Genomic DNA, 23,193 nt, shown 5'->3' with positions numbered 1-23,193 from the left:
AATTTTCTGACCTTTCACTGGGATTATCTAAACTCTGTTAATACCTTACTGGTTTCGTTTGGTTTAGTTTTCTAGAGCGCAGGTGCAAAGTAGCTCTCCAGGTCCTAGTAGAGTTCATCTGGCTACTTCTTGTTCAGTGTTTTCAAGAATCAAAGAGAAAGTGGGAGGGGAGGAAGGAGGAAAAGTAAAGAGGAGGGGATAGTTGAGGGAGGAGGAGGAAGAGGGAGAGAAAGGAAGGGAGAGGGAAAGAAAGGGAGGCAGGAAGAGTCTTTTTCAGATGGGAGGAGAAAGCTGCTGGAGAGGCCCAAAGCCGCGGAGGCGTAGCCCAGGGGCGGAGACCTGCTGGCATTATAGTCAACTACCGCCCAGGACTACTTCAGACAGCCTCTTTTCTCCCAGGTTTCGCCGCTACAGGAAGGGGAACAGAACTTTGCGGCAGGCACTCGACTCACCGCCCCCAACACTGCTTTCTTATAATCATGGCAGCCCCCAGCTTATCTGAGGAATGTGGCTACATCAGAACTGTGTTGGGCCAGCAAATCTTAGAGCAGCTGGACAGCTCCAGTCTGGCTCTGCCTTCCGAGGCCAGGCTAAAATTGGTTGGGAGCAGTAGCCACACTGACCAGTCTGTTAAAACTCTCAGAATTCAGGAACAAGTCCAGCAGACGCTAGCCAGGAAAGGCAAGAATTTAGTGGCGAACGGTGAGTGTACCTCGACTTCTTGGGAGCCCCGGGCGGATCCCGGGACCTTCTCTCTTTCCCGAGTCTTTTTCAGAGCTTCCCATAGGCTGCCCCACCCCGATTACTGATGTCCTTCCCTGTTAGGAAAATCTGGGGAAGACTTTTATTCGTGGTTAGACCAGTTGCATATAAGAGCAACTTTATGTGTTACTTGATTGCATCTGCCTCTCTTTAGTTCCCCAAACCACTGGTAACTGTTTGAAAGAAAAAAAATACAAAAATAATTTTATAGGGTTTCATAATATAGTTATCTTTATATCTATTTTAAGAGGCCCAATATACCCAGCCAGTACCGGCTACCCTTCTTGACCAAAGCTTAAAATTTTTTAGGCTCACACTTACTTGTCTTATAAGACCCATAAATTGAGATCTGAAATTAATCTAAGAGATCATCTAGTCCAAACCCCTCATTTTACAATTGAAGAAATTGAGTTCCTTTAAAAAATATACTGACTTGTTCAAGATCACAAATAGTGACTGAATTACGATCTTGTTGAGGTCTAGCTTTGGGGTACCTAAATGAAATTAGGGTTAAGTCTAGTGGCAGGTTTGGGGTACAGATTTGACGCAAGGGGGTCTAGTAGCGGCGCGAGTTCCCAATAAAAGCATTTATTGGCCCAGAGAGCTAGATTGATAAAAGAGGTTTATTATTTGATAAGTAAAGTTAAAGTATAGACGAAGGTAGAGATAAGGAGGGCACTGGACAGAGGGTCCAGTGGACAGAGGATCCTCACATGGTAGCCATGTTTGGAATCTCTGCAAAGAGGGGTTCCCAGCGTGGCCTTTTTATAATAGGAGACTTAGCTCGAGGGGCTTTCGGGTGTAGCCCCAAAGTTGGCTCATATCCGGGTGGGGCTGGGAACAGGTCAGATCTTCTATTGGAATTCAAAGGGACCAGGATTTGTGAGTTAAAGGGCAATTTACATTATTAACTAGGAGAGGGTGGGAATCTAGAAAGCAAGCTTTCCCGCATCATTCTGAACCCACAGTCCCTCACTCCAAAACCCACGCTTTAGCATAATGCCTTCTTTTTTTCTTAAAAATCTGAGTTCCTAACTATAAATTCCCACCTTTATGGCTCTGGCATTTTATGAGGGAATACAAGTCATTCTATTAATCTAACCATTATGGAAGATTCAATTGGAAGTCCACGATTAAAGATAAAAGCACATTATCTTAATAAACAGGAAAAAAATTTTAGCCTGCTCCCCCAGGTTGTTTCCTTCCTTCCTCTCTAAAGGGGTGTTCTAGGGCAGTTTTAGGGCAGAACAGATTTCTTAAAAGTTCAAATTGATGGGACTTAAGGGTTCCCTTAACAGTCTAGAAAATGAAGTGTTGAAGAAAAGGGAAGAAAAGTGAAATGTGACTAGTTGAGATAGTAAAAGACAAAGAAATCAAAGTGTGAAAACCAAGATAAAAATAAAATTAAACAACTATGGATAATTGGAGGGTTGTTATATTCATTTTTTTTCAGATCAATAAGGTCAACTAAGTTTTTTTTTTCATAGGCAGCCTCCTAACTAGATTTGGATTAGAAGTCTAAATCTTTATCTTTGCTGTTTATTAAGTAGTTTTGTATAACCTGGAGCAAATCAATAAAGAGAATTGAGATGGCAATTTCCTTATGAATAAAACTAGAAGAGTTGACTATGCCCTCCTAAGGCCCTTTTAGGTCTACATCCTAAATGATCTTAGGAATTTAATTCAATAGCCCCAGTGTTTAATTGGAAATTAGATCCCATTGAGGTTGAATGTGGTGACTGATTATTTATAAAGTGCAAATTTAAAAACACAAGAGTGCTTGAAAACTATTGTTAGCAGAATTTTACTCTTTTGGTCTCTAAACTGTGTATAGATGGAGCTGCACAAAGCAGGCCTCCAGATGGATTTTTTAAGAGATCAATAAGTAGTTTTAGTCACTTACAGAGTAAGAAATACAGTTTGCAAACTGAAAATTCTGTTTCAGGAAAGGTAGAGATTTTATACACAAATCATAAATGGGAAGAGAGGAGGATGTTATCAACTATTAATGTTTTCAATTATATTATTAATCAGTAATTAATGTTATCAATTTTAAAAAAACACAGGGTCAACTAGCCACATTTATTCAGTTTCTGTGAGAAAGATCTAAGGTAAGAATTTTAGTCTGTTTAAATTAGTTAAATTTTATTCCTAATATAAATTGAATATTTACATTACATACAAAATAAAATATTTACATTTGCCCAATTGCAACCAAAAGATAGATATCTCTGACCTAATTTGACTTTGATAAATGAATACATAAGATAAACATGCATGGTATAATAAAATAGCATGAGCACAATTCTTAGAGTAATTTATTAATTCAATACTGTTTTATGCTTTCAATTTTATTATATTTTTAGACTTTTTTTTAGTATTTGGTTTTTTAGTTGATTTTTTAGTTTCTTAGTTGCATACCCAATTCATTGATCTGTTTTTTTCTTTTTCATTGATGAAATTGTTTACAGATAAAAATACAGAAGCTTTCATTCTTGATATAAATTCAATTTGGTCATACACTCTAATGTCATCGATATTTTTCTGTGACCGCTTTGATAGCATTTTCCTTAACATTTTTTTACTCATTAAGAATATTCTATATTAGTCACTATATTTTGATTCTTCCCAGTTTAAGTATCAAGATAATATTTGTATCATACAAAGTATTGTGTAGGGTGCCTTTTTCTGTTTTTGCAAACATGTAATGTTGTAATTAGTTTTTCAGTTTTGAACATGTTACGGTTAAAATACCTTTGGGGCATTTAGTTTTAGATGTTCAATGGGGAGCTGGAGATTAAAGACTTTAGATCAATAACGAGATTAGTTGAAATATATATCTAAGAATCATCTACATAGAGATGATAATTGAAACCAAAGAAGCCAACAAGTAAGATGAAAAGAGAGTCAAAGATAGAGACTGGTTGTGGGGGAGACACCCAGAGTTAGTGGCATGGCTTCTGTGAAGATCTGACAAAGGAAACTGAAAAGGAGTTATCATATAAATAGGAGAAGAACCAGGAGAGAGTAGTGTCTTGAAAAGCATCTCAAGGAGGAGAGGTTATTGACAACATAAAAGGCTATAGAGAGATCAAGAACAATGCAGATTGAGAAATAACATTTCTAGGGACAGCTAGATGTCAGAGGATAGAGCACCAGCCCTGAAGTCAGGAGGACCTGAGATCAAGTCTGGCCTCAGACACTTAACACTTTTTAGCTGTATGACTTGGGCAAGTCACTTAACCCCAATTGCCTCAGGCAAAAAAAAAAAAAGAGAGAGAGAAATAGCATTTTTTAAAATTAAGATTTATTTTCAAAACACATGCATAGATAATTTTCAACATTTACCCTTGCATAACTTTGTGTTCCAGATGTTTTCCCTCCCTTTCTCCTATAGTAAGTAATTCAGCATAGGTTAAACATGTGCATTTTGAGAAATAGCATTTCTATTTGAATGATGATGTAGGAAGCTGTGTTTCAGAGTTAAGAAGAAAGTGAGAGGAAAGGAAGTGAAAATATTGATTATTGATGGACTTTCTAAGGAGTTTAGAAATGATATAATTGAGAGATTCAGAATGATAGCTCTCAAGGACAGACAGTTCAATTAAGCTTTTTTGAGGATGGGGGAGACATGAACATGATTGTATTAGGGAAGCATCTAATGAGCAAGGATAAATTGAAAGTTAGTGAGAAATGAAGATGTTGAAAGGGGCAATCTGCTGGAAAAGATGGGATGGAATAGGATCACTTCTACATGTAGAGTTTTGCCTTGACAAAGAAGTGTTAACTTTTCATGTAAGAGGGATAAAGGAATAGATAGTAGTATAAGATATCTGAATGAGTTAAAAAGAAGAGGTCAGGAGGAAGTCTTGGCAAATGGCTTCAGATTTTTCACTTGAAATAAGTTTCTCAGATGAGAAGGTAGAAGTAAAATGTTTGGGTTGCTTGAAGAAGGGGAAAAGTGTGAAATGTCAATGTGGTGAGAATTTAGAGTCATTGTTCAAAATTATGGCGCTAGAAAGAACTTTAGAGGACGTCTATTCCAATCCTGTCATTTTTATAGATGAGGAAACTAAGGACCAGTGAAGATAAATGATTTGCCCAATGTGGCCTAGCAATTAAATGCCAAAATTAGAATATGATCTTAGGTCCTTTTACTACATCCAGTGCTCATTTTTCTATACCATTCTAAATTTTAATTCCTTCTCTCTCATAGATCTTTTCTTCTTCATCCTAGATCCTATTCTTGGAGTCTAAAGTATTAAGATTGAACTGTATTTAATAGAGAATTTTCATATTCTGCCAATCTGCAAATTCTTGTTTGCATTAAGAAACACCAATCTAGTTCAGTTGACCCATTTTACAGAGGTCTTTATGGTACTTGGGAGATGTCCACAGAGATGATGTGATTTGTTTAATGTGATTTGTCAAATGTCTTCTTTGCTTTGGTAATTGGGATGCAACAAAGTTTTCTGATTCCCAAACCAGTGCTTTTTCTGATATTGTGCTTCAGTTCAGTAATTTGAAAATGCCTACTGTCCTCTGCAGGAAAGAAAAATTATAGATAAAAAAAAGACAAAAATAATTATAATACAGGATAAATACATAAAAAAGTAAACCAAAGTGTTTTGTGAGTTTTAAAGGAAGAAAATGTACAATTAGGAGACAAAATTTGAACAAAGCTTTAATGGTAGCACTGGAATTCAACAATAAGGATGGAAGAGTAAAGGGTCATTCCAAGCATAGGGAGCAGATCATCAAAAAACACAAAAGTAAAAAAGCAAAGGGTAGGTAAGTACATGCAGAGTACATAGAAAAGAAGGTTGTTGCCAGATTGTAAAGGGCTTTAAAGATAAAAAATTTGAATTTTATTTAAGAGGCAGTTAGTATGGATTTATTCTTCATAATACTAACAAATTAGTCTTCATGACATCCCTCTGCTTGAAGACAAATGCAGATAGGTATCATGAAGCCCAGTCTGTTAGTATTTTGAAAGTTAGTTTGAAACAGGAGCAAGTAGAGGAAAAACAGATTAGGAAACAATTGTTAAAGTCCATGGGCCTATATTATAGTGATTGTAGTAATAGGGAAGGGGGGAAAAGTGTGAGGTGCTGTGCAGGTGGAATCTGTTTTACATGGAAACTGAATATAGGAAAAGAGAAGGGTCAAAGGTTTTAACATAGGAAATTGGGCAAGTGCCCCATTGACAGAAATAGTGAAATAAAGAAGGTTTGTTCTCTGATGTGTTATTTGAAGTACTGGTGGTTATCCAGATGAAGTTGCTCTGAAAGCAGTCATAAATGCAAAACTGGAGCTCAGTAGAGATCTCTGTGATTAGAAATAGAGAGTAGGAACTAAAAATCAGGCAGCCAACTAACAGTGGCTCAGAGTCTTTGCAACTCAGCAAGTTACTTTCTCTCTCTGAACTTAAGAGGTATTATGTGTAATGAAAAAAAGCACTGGATTTGGAATCTTGAGTAAGTGTCTTTAAATTCAGGTTCACAATTTTGTCATCTGTATGGACTGGATGATTTTTAAGGTCTTTTGGGGGGCCATTGGCAACCTTTGAAAGACCAGTTTCAGTAAAATTCTGGAAATAAAAGGTACATTGTGAAGAAGTGATGAAAGTATGTCAGAGGCAGCTTTCTTTAGGAATACTTTTTTCCCCCAATAAGTCTAGTTGTGAAGGGAAGGAAAAATATGATATCACAAGTAGAAAAATCAAGATAAGGATTTGTTTACATATTTTTAATAATGGGGAAACCTGGGTCGGCTATATTGGTGCAGTAGAGTACCAGCCCTGAAATCAGGAGAACCTGAGTTCAAATGTGGCCTCAGACACTTCCTATTATTATTATATTAATACTTCCTAGTTGTGTGGCCCTAGGCAAGTCACTTAATCCCAATTGCCTCAGCTCCCAAAAATTATTATAATGGGGAAACGATATAGCATGTTTGCTCTGATCTTACTCTCTCAGGAATTGAACCTGAAGGTTAGAGATATTTCTCTATACTACTATTGACTTGACCCCACCCTATCCCTTATTAGGTCTTATTTGCTAGCAATCCTTCACCACTGATTAACTTTACAAGAGGCTATATGCTTTTAAAATACAACAAGAACAAACAAAAGCATTTTTCTCAATATCAACAGGATATACTTTCTTCTACACCTTCCTAGTCTATAAAGGAAAGCCAGCACAATTTAGCTCATTTCCTACACAGCATTTTCCCATCAAATTCATGTTTAGATGTCACATGACTTCTGATTGAGTCTTTTTCCTGGGCTGGGATTCCAAAAATCATGTCTTCTATTTGAAGGTGAATGTTTAATAAACAGGTAAGAAGAAAGCTGTAAAAATAATTGAAGATGCATGATAGAAAGAGGGATAACTACTCTAGATACTGGAAATGAGGAGGAAGTGAAAGTTTCTTGAGGACAGGGGCCATTTGATTTTTGTCTTTGTTTACCCTGCCTATGATACATGTTTAGCTAGTAAATGTTTAATAAATCTTTGTTGAATCCAATTGAACTGAATAAAATCAAGGTGTAGATGGAAGGATTAATCCTAGAAAAGTATAAAAATACTTCTTCTTCCCAGACAAGATTAAAGAAGAGAAGTTTTGAGTAGTGAAGGAGTATTTGTCTTTTCAATGAAAAAAATAACACAGGTTACCTTCTTTAAGACAGGACAGGAAAGAAGGAAAAATGTAGAATAATATGGAAAATGATAGGGAATTAATAAACATGAAATAAAAAGCTTGCCAACAAGCTGTGAAAGTGTGCGGATCTCAGTAACCTCCTCACCTTGCTAAATGAAGATGTTCTAGGGAAACTCATATCCTCTGAGTCTCCTTATCAAAATAAAAACAGCAATAATGGCCAAAAAACTATTTCTTTCCCACCTATGAGGAGTTGGAATATCAACTAATTGCCATTTCCCTAGGAGTCTTTCCTCACTTTCCCCAGTATGAAATCAGTCCTTCTCCTCTGGTCCCTTCCCCCAAGACCTGTTGAATCCAGATAAGAATCATATAAAAACCCAACAGACTTTACTAGTTTTTGTGTCCAGTTTCACCAGTTGTTGTGTTCCAGTTCTCAGCAGACCTGACCTGTTTCCATTTTTCTGATTGCCCTTCTTTTTAGCATGTCCTCTTAATAAAGCTGCCTTACTTTATCTATTGTCTTTATGTGGGTTTTGTGTTTCCATTTGTTGAACCCATACAAAAGCTGTTCTTAACTGGTCATTTTCCTGCCTTTTATCTCCTCAGTTAGACTGTGAGTTACTTGAGAAACATGCTAGATTTGGGGGGATTTTTTGGGTGTTTTCTCCATAAAATGGGTCACAAACTAATTGATTTTTAGTCTATGAAATTCCTTAAGGAAAAAAGAAAAAAAAAAATTTACCTACAAATCTTTTCCCTAAAATGAGCTTATTGGCTCTAGTTGGGGAAGATAGAATGTGAGCCAATTGGTAGTGAAAATAATAAACTTTACACCCCAGGAATAACCAGGATTCTTCATTTATTGTGGGGAGAGACTACTCAAAAATATTGTAGGTCAGCACCTCATCAGTGGTTTATAATTTTAGAGAGTTAAAGCACTGAACAGTTAAATGACATCATGCCTAGGTTAACACTAGGTTAACATCATACCTTATATATGTCAGAGGTGGGACTTGAACTCAGGTCCTCCTGACTCTGAAATTCCTTCCTTCCAATGTCATGCTGCCTCTTTTAAATATTGTTTTATAGAAATGTTATTGCCAGGAAATTCCATTTTAATGTAGAGGTATTTCTTCTATATTAAGTCCCATAGGTTAGGCACAAAGTCAAGTAACAATCATGAAAAGGATGGAAAATTGCAAATAGAATGGCAGTCTTCAAATTTTACCTCAAGGGATCTTCATAAAATTGGCTTATTGAGGAAAGAATTATTTGGAATAAAATGTTTCTATCCTTATCATTTAGGTTATTATAAAGATCTTTTAAAAAGTAAGGTGTTTAAATATTGCAAACCCAGTGCACAGCAAATTGAAATCCTTTCACTAGCATACCCAGAACAACAAATCGGGTTGATCAAGAACAAATGTGCAATAGCTATTAACAATAAAGTTCCAGTTTTCTGCTTTTCAAAAGGAAAATTTACTTCAGGGGAACTTAAAATTATCTGAGCTAGATCTATTGATATGCCCTCCCTCAGAATCTAGATTAGCTAGTTAACTAAAATCCTTCAAAAATAAAACAGCATTAAGTCACTACTGAGAATTGTTATTTATTACATAAATGTAATTTATTATTATATTATTGTGATTATTGTAAATAATTATGTAAAATTATTATTGTATCAGGAAATCTGAGTTTGACACTTCACCTATCTGAAACACAGTTCCCTGATCTATAAAATGAATATAATGATAGTTGCACTGCCTGTCTCATAAAATTATTGTGGAAGGGAAAAGTGCTTTAAAACACTATGTTATTGGGAGTTATAGTTATTATCTTTTCTCCAAAGAAAGAGTGTTGGTTTGGGAAGAAACCCTTATCAGTCTGTAATTCTAAGAAGAAAAGCTCAGCAGGATTCCTGTTTAAGTGCTCTGGAAATTTTATTTGAAAGGGCTTAAAATGTTTGGGCAGTCTTGCATTCCTGGCATACCAGTGATTTGTAAGCAACAGATAATCTACTGAAAACAGAAGTTAAGATAAATGTAGGTGATCTGTTAGTAGTTATACAAGTTTTAAAGTTTTTTCCAGTGTTTTTCTTAGCTAACTATATATGGTTTGAAAAGAGCATTAGAGAGGTGAATTTAATAGAAAATAACTCAAGAACTGACTTTTTTGAATGTGTACTTCTTTGAGGTTAATAGGTCTAGGTAAAAATTCAGGCAACATCTCACTTCATAGAATCACAGTACTACCAATGTTTAAAGTTGGAAGGGAATTCATTTGGTACAAACCAAAAATGTAAGCTGACAAACGAGTCTAATCTCTGCTCTAAGACCTGTTAATGAATTAGAGAAAACTCACTCTCTATCAAGACAGTCCATTCTACTTATGAATAGTTCCAATTGTTAGAATGTTAATAAAAATTCCCCAAGGAGTTACTATTTGGAAAAAAAAAAGATCAATTTTAGAGTGTAGAAAACCATTTTGCTGTCTTTGTTAAAAATATCCCTCTTCTGCTTAGTACACCTCCTTTTTCTTGCAGGCTGTTTTTAGTACATTAATTTTTCTTCATTACTTATAAAACACAGTAACAATATCTAGGAGCTATTAATTCAAGTTTTGTCTTGATTCAGGGGTTGTCTTGATGTAAAAACCTAGCCTTTCATATGTAAAGACAATTAGTAGATATTATATAGATTGTAGGATTTTTATTGTTAATTTTTTGTGTAAAGCAGTTTGCTGTACTAAGGGTGACTAATGGGGAAAAAATAGAACATCACGTGGGAAAAGGAGGCTGCTAGATATAATCCTATCCTGGCAAAAAAGACCCGAGGGCAGGAGAGAGCTGGGGGAGTACAATAACCATATTGCCCTAAGCACAAACAAGGAGTCTACAGGGAATTTAGAATGCCAGGAGAGTTAAATGTCCTACTTTGTTGTTTAAAATGGGTCACAAACCCATTGAGTTATAGTCTGAGAAATTTAACTCTAAGAAGTGGGGGGGAAAGCAATTGTTTGCCTACAAATCTTTTCACTATAATGAACTAACTCATTCTAAATGGAAAAAGAAGATAAAATGTTAATCAACTGGTAATTAAAATGACAAATATTACACTGTAGAATTGACCAGAATTTCCTTTTATTGTAGGAAGAGATCATTCAGAAGTAATATGTTTGCCAAAATTCCAAAGTCCTCTAACTATACATTTTGTTTATGCAAGATCACTATCAGATGAGTCTCAGATATATTACAGGAAATAGTTTCACTTGGGATAAAACTATTTACTTTGCTCTTTTTTCTTTCCTTCCTTCCTTTTTGGAGGAGAAGGTGAGGTAGGATGGGGAATTCTCTGGGATCTGATTTTATTTTCCCTAACAAAATAAATTACAAATTGTTTGTTTCTTACTTTCCCCTTCCTTATCAGTGCACTAGTCTAGTAATGTCATACTCAAATGGAAACACATTCCTACAGGTTTCATATTGACTGAAACAAATAACAAAAATTAGCATTATGTATTTTCTTGCATTTTTATTTATTTTGTAAACTTTTTTGCATTGCTGTCACTTTGTTTTATTTTTTAAAATAATAATACCTTTTTATTTTTCAAAATACACTCAAAGATAGATCTCAACATTAATCCTTGCAAATCGTTGCAAAACCAAAATTTTATCCTCCTTCCCTGCTACTCCCTCCCCTAGATAGCAAGTAGTCCATTATAAACTAAATGTGTGCAGTTCTTTTAAAACATATTTTTGCATTTGTCTTCCTTAATGAGAAAAATCAGATCAAAAGGGGAAAAAAACACAAGAAAGAAAAGCAAACAATAACAACAGCAAAAAAGATGAAAATACTATGCTTTTTGATCTGTATTCAGTCTCCATAGTTCTTTTTCTGGGAGCAATATGGCTCTTTCCATCAAGAGTCTATTGGAATTGCCTTGAATCACCTCATTGATGAAAAGAACCAAGTCCATCACAGTTGATGATCACATAATCTTGTTGCAGTGTATAATGTTCTCACTCAGTTTCTAGTTCCTTGCTGCTACAAAAATTTTTGCACATGCTGTCAACTAGCTTCCAACTCCTTCCCCAAGAGAAATCCTCCTTTGTAACAAATAAGTATAGTTATGAAAAGCAAATCAATACATATACTATATTTAAAAACTGTATCATTTTGCATCTGTAGTGTCTCTTTAACAAATCATAATTCATCACAGTCTCCTGAGGTCAATTTTTTTTTTTTTTTTGCTGAGGCAATTGGGCTTAAGTAACTTGCCCAGGGTCACACGGCTAGGAAGAGTTTAGTGTCTGAGATCAGATTTGAACTCGGATCCTCCTGAATTCATGGCTAGTACTTTATCCACTGCCCCTTTCCTGATGTCATACTTAATCACTACATTGCTCTGTTCTGAAATTTTTCAGTGTTTTTTTTTTTTAAACAATATTGTAGTCATTGTACAAATTGTTCTGTATCTATTCATTTCACTGTACATCAGTTCACACAAATGATATCAACTCTCCCCAATGTCATATTTGTCACTAATGTTACATGTATTCTCTAATTGATAAATACCCACTTTGCTTTAAATTCTTTGCCCCAGTAAAAAGTACTGCTATAAATAATGTTATACTTATAGGTATACAACTTATAGGTTGTTTCCTTCTATCTTTGACCTATTTGAGGTATATCTAGTTGTGATATTGTGTGGGTCAAAGTGTATATACAGTTCAGTGATAAAATAGTTCCAAATTGGTTTCCAGAATGCTTAGGTCAATTAAGTCAAGTAGAAACATTAAGTACTATTATGTACCAGGGTTATAAAGAAAGGGAAAAATTCACAGATTCACTTAATTATCATAGTTATGGTCCTAACATTATCTCCAACAATGTTATTTTCTCTTTTTGTCATCCCATAGGTATGAGATAGGACTTCAGTTTTAATTTGCATTCTCTAATGGATGTTCATATCCTTTGACTGTTTGTCTATTTACCCATAACTCATCTGCTTATATGTCTACTTCTAAAAGACAAATGTATGTGTATTAGTTACTAATATATCTGGGATGTCATTCTAACAGCAATGATTCTCACTTAAAAATTTTTGTAATCAGAATTGTTTATGTTCTATAGTCTTTATTCTTTGTTTAATTAAGAATTTTCCCCTTAGTCTAAGTTTTGAAAGCTATCTTCATCCAATTTCCTCCTCATCCAATTTTTAATTATATGACCTTTGGGAGCTTATTTGAATATATCCACTTCTTTCTCTTGAACACTGGCTCTTCTTACTAAATGACTTACATAATTAACATCTAAAATATCTTCCTTTAATCTACATTATGATGATTTCCTCAGAAAAGAATGTTTTCCATTTGGTTTCATCCCTTAGAAGTAAACATTTACAAGATACATTAATCTGATGAGTGTTAACTTGATATAGCTGTTTGTATCAGTTTCATCTAAGCACTGAATTCTGAGTTAAAAGGATTAGTGGATATTTAGTTTAACCCATAACTGAAATAGAGTCTATACCATACTTAACAAATGATTTTCTGGCTTTAGCTGACATAATGAGTATGCAGTAAAGATCCTGACCAGGTAGAAGTTTGGGTCAAATTGGATATATGTATAAAAACTTTTTAATATAATCAGAATTAATCTATTTTATATCTCTATCCTTTATTTATTTATACATTTTTCACCTATCCATAAAAGTGATACGTAAGATATTCCATGTTCTTCAATTTTTCTCATGCCATCTCTTATTATCTAGGCTATGTATATATTTTGATCTTATCTCTGTAAATGGTTTAAGATACTGATCTGTGCCCAATTTCTGCCAAACTGCCTTCCTGTTTTCTTAACAATCTTTACCAAAAGGGGATGTGGGAAAACAGGGACACTGATACATTGTTGGTGGAATTGTGAACACATCCAGCCATTCTGGAGAGCAATTTGGAACTATGCTCAAAAAGTTATCAAACTGTGCATACCCTTTGATCCAGCAGTGTTTCTACTGGGCTTATACCCCAAAGAGATACTAAAGAAGGGAAAGGGACCTGGTATGTGCCAAAATGTTTGTGGCAGCCCTCTTTGTAGTGGCTAGAAACTGGAAATTGAATGGATGCCCATCAATTGGAGAATGGCTGGGTAAATTGTGGTATATGAATATTATGGAATATTATTGTTCTGTGAGAAAATGACCGGCAGGATGAATACAGAGAGGCTTGGAGAGACTTACATGAACTGATGCTAAGTGAAATGAGCAGAACCAGGAGATCACTTTACACTTCGACAACAACGATATTGTATGAGGATGTATTCTGATGGAAGTGGATTTCTTTGACAAAGACTCAATTTCAATTGATAAATGATGGACAGAAGCAGCTACACCCAAAGAAAGAACACTGGGAAACGAATGTGAACTATTTGCATTTTTGTTTTTCTTTCCGAGTTGTTTTTTACCTTCTGAATCCAATTCTCCCTGTGCAACAAGAGAACTGCTCGGTTCTGCACACATATATTGTATCTGGATATACTGCAACATATTTAACATATATAGGACTGCTTGCCATCTAGGGGAGGGGGTGGAGGGAGGGAGGGGAAAAATCGGAACAGAAGCGAGTGCAAGGGATAATGTTGTAAAAAAAAAATTACCCTGGCATGGATTCTGTCAATATAAAGTTATTATAAAATAAAATAAAATATTAAAAAAAATAAAGCATGGAAAAAAAAAAAAAAGGAATGACCAGCAGGATGAATACAGAGAGGACTGGTGAGACTTACATGAACTGATGCTAAGTGAAATGAACAGAACCAGGAGATCATTATATACCTCAACAATGATACTGTTTGAGGATGTATTATGATGGAAATGGATCTCTTCGAGAAAGAGAGCTAATTCAGTTTCAATTGATCAAAGATGGGCAGAAGCAGCTACACCCAAAGAAAGAACACTGGGAGATGAATATAAACTGCTTGCATTTTTGTTTTTCTTCCCGGATTATTTATACCTTCTGAATTCAATTCTCCCTGTGCAACAAGAAAACTGTTCGGTTCTGCACACGTATATTGTATCCAGGATATACTGTAACCTATTCAACATGTAAAGGATTACTTGCCATCTGGGGGAGGGGGTGGAGGGAGGGAAGGGAAAAATCGGAACAGAAGTGAATGCAAGGGATAATGTTGTAAAAAATTACCCTGGCATGAGTTCTATCAATAAAAAGTTATTAAAAAAAAAAAAAACCAGTCTTTACCAAATAATGAATTCTTATTTCAAAAACTTAAGTCTTTATCCTTGTAAAATACAAGATTACTATGTTTGCTGCTATAAATTTTATGTCTACTCTTTTTTATTAATTTTTTTCTATTTCTTAGCCAGTACTATTCAGTTTTGATCATTATAGATTCATAATATAGTTTAAGATTTGTTACTGCTAAACATCTTTCCTTTGCAATTTTTTCCTCATTAGTTCCTTTGATGTTCTCAACTGTTCTTCCAAATGAATTTTGATAAGTTTTTGGTAATTTAATTGGGATGACATTGAATATATAAATTACTTAAAATATCATCTTTTATGTCTAAATTATTTATCCATTTTAACCGTATTTTGGTACATAGTACAAGATGTTTGTTCATTGTTTCCAAATTGCTTTCTAGTTTTCTCATAATTTTAGTCAAATGGTGAGTTCTTACCATAAAAGTTTGGATCTTTGTATTTATGAAAAACTAAATTACTGTCTAGTTTTTGTCTACAAAATCCATACCATTGGTCTGCCTCTCTATTTCTTAGCCAGTACCATATTGTTTGAATGATTATTGCTTTATAATATAGTTTGAAATCTGGTGCCAATAGCCACTTTCTTTCACATTTTTGTCATTGATTTCCTTAATATTTTTGACCTTTTGTTCTTCCCACATGAAAATTGTTGTCATTATTTTTTCTAGCTCTATAGAATAAGTCTTTGATAGTTTAATTGGTACAGCATCAAATAAGAGAATCGGCTTAGATAGAGTTGTCATTTTGATTATATTGGTTCAACTTTTCCATGAGCAATATATATTTTTCTGTTTAGACCTGCTTTTATTTGTGAACATTATATGTGTTCTTGCTCTAATTAATAAAGGGAAGAGGTTCATCATAAAATATATTTTGAGGTACAGCCAAGGTGTGAATTTATTTCTTTTGCTTCGTAATACTTTTTTTTTTAAATACAAGTCTATTTCTGGTGGGGTAAAGGGTAGGTGACTTGCTAGATAGTGAAAGGGATAAAAAAAAACAAAAAAAGAAAAAAAAGGAAGCAACTATGGAACACTAAAAAAGCATAAAATAAGAAATTCATAAAGGGACACAGAAAAGAAAGTATGATTTTATTACTGTAGTGTTGACTAAAATGCAATTTGAAAATAAAACAAGTTTAATAGAAATTCACAACTTTGCATAAAATCTTTCCTTTTTAGTATATTGCAATTTTCATATTTGCTAAAATTTCTCAACTTCCTAATTTTAAAAAAAGTTATATAAATCAAAGGAGTTATTGCCTACATGTTAATTTCTTTTATATTTAAGTCTGTTTTTTTCACCTTCTTTCTCCTACTTCCTCTTCTGATCCACTAAAAGAAAGAAAAACATAAATCTTATTACAGACATGTATAGTCAAGTAAAATAAATTCCCCCATTAACCATGTCTGAAAAAAAAGTTTTTCATTTTACACCTTGAGTATATCATGTTTGTCAGAAGGTGAGTAGCATGTTTCTTCATGAGTATTCTGGAATTGTGGTTGATTCTACGTATATTTAGAGTTGTTTTTCTTTATAGGAGTACTGTCATTTTATAAATTGTTCTGCTAACTTCATTATATATCAGATCATATAAATGTTCTTAGGTTTCTCTGAAACCATTCTCATTGTCATATCTTATAGCACAAAAATATCCTGTCATATTCACATACCGTAACTAATTCAGCCATTACATTCTATTTCTAATTACTTTTCTACTAGAAGAAAAAGTTTGTGCATTTGGGTTCCCTTTTGTCTTTTTCTTGCACTCTTTAGGATATAGAATTAATGTTGGTATCACTATATTGAAATTTGCATAATTAAATAATTTTGGGGGTAATAGTTCCAAAATGCTTTTCAAAGAGACTTGAGCAAGAACATATAATGTTTTCTCACAGACCTCCAATCTTGCTCATTTTTTTCAGTGTTGTCCATCTGATCAATGTGAAGTTGAAGATTAGAGTTGTTTTAATTAAATTTTTGAAATTTTTTTTAGCTATTTGGAGCATTTTTTGTATGTCCATTGATGAGATTTCTTCCTCTGAAAAGTACTTGTTCATATTTTTTGATCAATAACAAAATGCCTCTTACTCTTCTAATTTTTCAAATGTCTCTTATTCTTGTACATGGAAATCAATTCTCAGTATAGCTTAAAAATGGGAATTTTATCAGAGAAATTTCAGGAGTTGGGGCTGGATCTTCCTGAAAAGAAGCAGGGAGTGGATCAAGTGTAGTCTTGCCTTTTGTTGCAAAACTGGGGGTCAGGTGGCGTGGTGGAGCTCTTCTGTTCCTGATTCATGAGGAAGGTAGTGCTAAATTAGAAAGAGTTAATTATTAGATCTTTACTTATCTTCTTTAGGGTCCTTGGTGTCTTATGCCATGGAAACAATTAAAATTGCTTTATATTTGACACATTTTTTTGGTAGAATTTTGAGAGATCATGAGGATTAAAAAATGTTTTGTTAATCATGTGACCCAGAAGTCCTTTTTCAAAGTTCTTTTTTTAATCAACTGGTGAGTTCTTGCCCTATTAACTGGAATTTCAGGGTTTATCAAACAATTGACTGTTTTTAGACCATGAAAATTAAGGTAGCTAACTGGCACAGTGAATGGAGAACTTGTTGTGGAGACAGAAAGACCTGAATTCAAATTTGGCCTCAGACTATCTGTGTTAATTACCCTGGATAAATCACTTAATCTCTCTTTGTCTTAATCCACTGGAGAAAGAAATGTCAAATCACTTTAGGATCTTTGTCAAGAAAACCCCAAATGGTATCACAAAGAGTTGGACATCATTGGCATGACTGAACAACAAATTTTTTAAAGATTTAATTGCTTCTGTATTTGTGTAGCTAATTTGTTTCGCTGACCAATCTCTTTTATTTCTTAACCGTATAATATTCTTTTGTTTAGTGTTTTGTTTACTGTTTTGTTTAGTGTAAGATTTGATACTCAAACCTCCATCTTTCTCATTTAAAAAAAATTATTTCCTTTGATATTCTAGATTCCTCCAGATGAGTTTTGTTATTTTTATCTCATTCTATAAAGTCCTTTTTTGGCAATTTGATTAATATGGCACTAGATATTTATATGGCATTAAAATTTTCATTATATTTGCTCAGCCTAACCATAAGCAATTAACATTTCTTCAATCCTTTGTGTAAAGAGAGTTTTGTAATTGTGTTCATGTAATTGCTGTGTGTTTTGATTGGGAAATGGTTTTAAATGAAATCTTTATATCTCATCCTGATAGATTTTGATGGTAATATATAGATAGAAATGCTGATGATTTAGACAGATTTATTTATATCCTGCAACTTGGCTGAAGTTATTAATTATTTGAATTAATTTTTAATTGATTCATTAGGGTTCTCTGAGTCATAATAGCATCTACAAAAATAAATATTACTTTCCTCTTTGCCTATACTTATACCTTCACTTTCTTTTTCTTATTACTATAAGTAGCATGTCTAGTGCTATACTGAAAGTAATGATGATCTTCTAATATCTATCTAGAGTAAAAGCCTCTCATTTAATCCCTATTACAGACTAACGTATGTTTTATTTTTTTAAAATAATAATAGGTTTTTATTTTTCAAAACACTTGCAAAGATAGTTTTCAACATTTACCCTTGCAAAGATAAGTTTTCAACATTCACACCTTTGTGTTCAAAAATTTTCTCCTTCCTTTTCTTCTTCCCCCTACCTTAGACAGCAAGTAATCCAGTAGGGACTAAATTCTTTTAAACATATTTCCATATTTATCATGCTGCACAAAAAAAGTCAGATCAAAGGGGAAAAACAGCAACATAGTGAAAACACTATGAGATTCAGTCCCCATAGTTTTTTCTCTGAATGCAGATGGCTCCCTCCACATTGTTGTCCATCACAATTGATCATCTTGTTGCTGTGTACTATATTCACTTGATTCTACTTACTTCATTTAGCATCTGTTTATTTAAGATCTTTCTGAAATCAGTCTGCTGGTTGTTTCTTATAGAACAAGAATATTCCATTGCATTCATATACCATAACTTGTTCAACCATTCCCCAACTGATAGGCATTCACTTAGTTTCCACTTTCTTTCTACTAAAAGGACAACTACAAACGTTTTTCCCTATGTCGGTCCTTTTCCTTTTTTAATGATCTCTTTGGGATACAATAGATTTTAAATAAATGTTTTTTGGATACATAATATTTATCATATTAAGGAAAGATCTTTTTATTTATACTGTATGCTTTCTACTGTGTTTTTTTTTAAACAGGAATGGCTATTATATATTATCAAAAATATCTATTGATATAATCATATGATTTTTGTTGTCTTCATTAATATGGTCAATTATAGTTTTTCTGATATTGAATCAGCTATGCACTTCTGATATAAACTTAAGCTAGTCATAGTGTATATTCTTTGTGAAAAGTTGTATTTCCTTTGCTAAATTTTATTCAAAATTTTAAAATCATTATTCATTATTGATATTAATCTTCTTTCTCTATTTTCACTCTCCCTGGTAAAGTTTTCAAGACTATGTCTTAAAAGGAATCTAATAGGTACCTTTCTTTTATTAATTTTTTCCAAATAATTTTTGTCTTTTTGGAGTCAGTTTCCATTTTAATTTATTCTAATTTTCAGAGAGTCTGTAAACCAAAGAGGTTTTTATTAAAAAAGGAAAAAGATCTATGTGTACAACAAGTAGTTCTTTTTTTTTTTTTGTGGTAGTAAAGAATTGCAAATTGGGGGAATGGCTATCTATTAGTGAATGGCTAAACAAATCATGGAATATGATGGAATGATTTCAGAAAGATCTGGAAAGATTTACATGAACTGATGCAAAGTGAAGGAAAGAGAAACAAGAGAACATTGTACACAATTAACACCAATATTGTTTTGATGATCATCTGTGGATGACTTAGCTATACTTAGCAATGCCGTGGTCCCAGACAATTTCAAAAGACTTATGATTAAAAAGGCTATCCACATCTAGAATGCAGATATGAAAATATGTTTTGCATGACTTGCACATGAATAAAATTGTTTGCCTTCTCAATGAGGGGGAGAATTTGGAATTAAAGATTTTAAAAAAGTTTTAAAATGTTTTTACATGTAATTGGGGGGAGGGGGACACAAATGAAATTTTTTTTTCCCCAGGAATTCTAGTTGACTTGTGCCCAAATTTTGTTTTTCTTTGAGACATTAAATTCATTCTTTTCTTTTGAAATTTTGAATGTCACTGTCATCATAATAGCTCTTTTGGTAGGATTCTTTTTTTGTTTGCTCATTTTTTCAAGCCTAATTCCTGACTTCAAGGTTTATAGCAGGGGCCTATTCTTTGTACTCCTGGAAGAAAGGTGTAGGCTTTCTTGCTTCTGCTTTCTTGGAATATTGAATATTTTGTTATTCTTGGATCTCGAGGACAATTCAGGCCTACAAAACTGCAAGTACTTTCAAAGTGATCTGATTGAGTGCAAAGTTGGATCATCTTCAAGTTTCTATGTAGGTTTGATTCTGAACAATATAATTGTATGCTTGCCCTTTGTGGGAATTCCAGTAAACTGCTACTAGATTCAGGCAGGATTAGCTAGTTGACAAATTTTGCTGGTTCAGAGTATGGAACTCCAGGCTTTCTTTAGTTTGGGATTCTTGACATGTTTGGGGGTTTTATTTTTGTTTTGGAATAGACCCTCACTTGCTTTTTTAAAAAATTGGTTTAATATTTTACTTCCCCCAGTTACATATAAAAACAAATGTTAACGTTTCTTTATGAAACTTTGAATTGCAGTTTTTCTTCCTCCTTTTTTACACACTCTCATTGAGAAGACAAGCATTTCAATATAGATGTATGTGTAATATGTGTAGTCATGTTGTAAAAGAAAACATAGACCCCCTCCAAAAATAATAACCTCAAGAAAAATAAAGTTTAAAAAAGTATGTTTCAATCTGCATTCAGACATCATCATTTCATTCACTGAGAGTGAACAACATGTTTCATTATACAGTTTTATAGTTGTCTTGAATAATTCATTGTATTTCTGAGAATAGTTATGTCATTCACAACTAATCATCTTATTACTGCTGTCATTTTGTACACAGTACATTTCACTTTGCAAGAGCTCATGGAAGCCTTTCCAGGTTTTCTGAGAGCATCTTACTCATCATTTCTTTTCTTTTTCAAAAGTATTTTATTTTTCCACTTACATGTAAAGATAGCTTTCAACATTCATTTTTATAAGATTTTGAGTTCAAAATTTTCTTTTCTTTCTCCCCAAGACAGCAAGCAATCTGACATAGATTATACATGTACAATCATTTTAAACATATTTCCATATTAGTCATGTTGTGAAATAAAACTCAGAACAAAAGAGAAAAAACATGAGAAAGAAAAAGCAGGTGAATTTTAAGAAAGGTGAAAAATAGTATGCTTCAATCACCATTCAATCTCCATAGTTCCCTCTTTGGGAAAATGAGGATGGTATTTTCCATCCCAAATCTATTGGAATTGTCTTAATCATTGTATTGCTGAGAAGAACTAAGTCATTAATAGTTGATTATCATATAATCTTGCTGTTACTATTTACGATGTTCTCCTGCTTCTGCTCACTTCACTCAGCATCAGTTCATGTAAGTCTTTCCAGGCTTTTCTGAAATCAGCATACTCATTATTTCTTATAGAACAATAACTTATTAAGCCATTCCCCAATTGATGGGCATCCACTCAGCTTCCAATTCCTTGCCCCCCAAAAACTGCTCATCATTTCTTATAGCACAATAGCATTCCATTATAATCACTTTGTTCAGCTATTCCCAAGTTGATGGTCAGCCCCTCAATTTCCAATGTTTTGCTTCCACGAAGCTACTATAAATAATTTTGTACCTATAGAACCTTTTTCTTTTTGTTTTTTTAAATCTCTTTTGGGATATAGATTTAGTAGTGGTATTGCTAGGTATATATGGTTTTATAACACTTTGGGCATAGTTCCAAATTGCTCTATAGAGTGTTTGAATCAATTCACAACTTCACCAACAGTGCACGATGACTGACATGCTTTTTGATGGGATCCAGTCTGAGCTAGGAGCTAGTTATAAAATTGTACTCTGTTATTGGTTTTGACTTTGATTCTTGCTCAATACATAGCATAGCCTAGTGCTGTTCTTCATCCTAGATAGTCATCCTTATGCATAATTCCATGATTCATCCTCCATCCTCTTCTTTGTGGTTTGAGACTCCCTTTTCTTTTGTATTATACAGCCTTTTTCCTCTTTCAGTTTCTGCCCAGGAATTCTCTGTTCGCTATCTTTGATGTCCTATCCTTTGTATGTTTTCTTATAGTGACCTGATCTAGAAAATTGATTCATGGTTTTTTTTTTTTTTTTCTTGAATTCCCTGATCACAAATCAACCAGCTTGACCATTATTTCTTCTGATTATTCTGACATTTTTAGCTCTGTTCAATTTTTACTTTTTTCAATTCTAGTCTCAACTATGTACCTGATTGTACTTAACCTCTATATGGCTCAATTTTTATATATATAAATTTTTATTTTGAACGTAAAAATTGGAAGAAAAAGAGCATTGTTGTAGAGAGAGCAGAACTCAGAAAGAGGAATCTATGTGAAACTATGTATATATCACTAGGCATAATGCTTGGTACATAGTAGTGTTTAATAAATGCTAGTTGGCTATCATAAATTCTGTACTTCACTTTGCAGCTCCAGTGTATTTGAATTGTTTTTTCTTGTTTCTTGCAAAATTTTCTCTTTGATCTTTAGGTTTTGAAATTTGGAATTATATTCTTATGTATTTTTCACAAAGGATCTCTTTGAGGTGGTAATAAGTGGATTTTTTTCTCTCTTTACTTTTCCCTCATGTTCTATCACTCCTGGATAATTTTTTTGGATTATTTCTTGCATTATTGTGTCAAGGTTTTTTTTTTTTTTTTTTTAAATCACAACTTTCAGGTATTCCAATTATTCTTATATTTTCTCTTATCCTATTCTCCAGATCTTTCACTTTTATTATACGATTTTTCACATCTTGTTTTATTTTTTCATTCTTTAGAATCTGTTTTGTTTCTTGGTTGCTCATAGCTTTACTAGCTTCCCCTTGCCCAATTCTAATTTTCAGAGTTATTTTCATCTTTGAGATTCTATATCTCCTTTTCTAGTTCGTTAACTTTTTTTCATATTATTCTTGTTTTTCTTGGATGGTTTTTATTATTATTATTTTTTCCTCAATGTCTCTCATTTGATTTTTAAATTCTTTTTTTTTTTTTTTTTTTGTTTTGTATTCTATAAATTCTCTCTGGGCAGGGAGGCATTTTATGTTATTCTTTGAGGGAGAAAGTTTTTTTTTTTTTTTTTTTTTTAAGTTTCAGTGTCCTTCTCTGAATATGAACCCCATTTTCCCTCTTCCCATAGCAAGTTTCTATGGTGGGGTTCTTTCTTCTTTGCCAGTTCATTTTTTATTTTTTTAACAAGAGGT

The 23,193-nt window shown here is 33.4% G+C and overlaps 1 protein-coding gene across 1 annotated transcript in view; it reads left to right on the top strand.

Annotated features, from left to right (window-relative positions):
- Positions 1-226: 226 nt before the first annotated feature.
- Positions 227-23,193, top strand: part of PKP2 (plakophilin 2) — a 149,775-nt gene continuing 126,808 nt past the window's right edge. The window contains exon 1 of the mRNA XM_051962136.1: positions 227-702. Within this exon, the coding sequence (XP_051818096.1) occupies positions 480-702 (223 nt within the window). The 5' untranslated portion in view covers positions 227-479. The remainder of the gene's footprint in view (positions 703-23,193) is intronic.

This window comes from Antechinus flavipes, chromosome 5, assembly GCF_016432865.1.
Source record: "Antechinus flavipes isolate AdamAnt ecotype Samford, QLD, Australia chromosome 5, AdamAnt_v2, whole genome shotgun sequence".
Taxonomy (NCBI): Eukaryota; Metazoa; Chordata; class Mammalia; order Dasyuromorphia; family Dasyuridae; genus Antechinus; species Antechinus flavipes.
The sequence above is the reverse complement of the archived record's forward strand: the minus strand, read 5'-3'. Positions and strand labels throughout refer to the sequence as shown.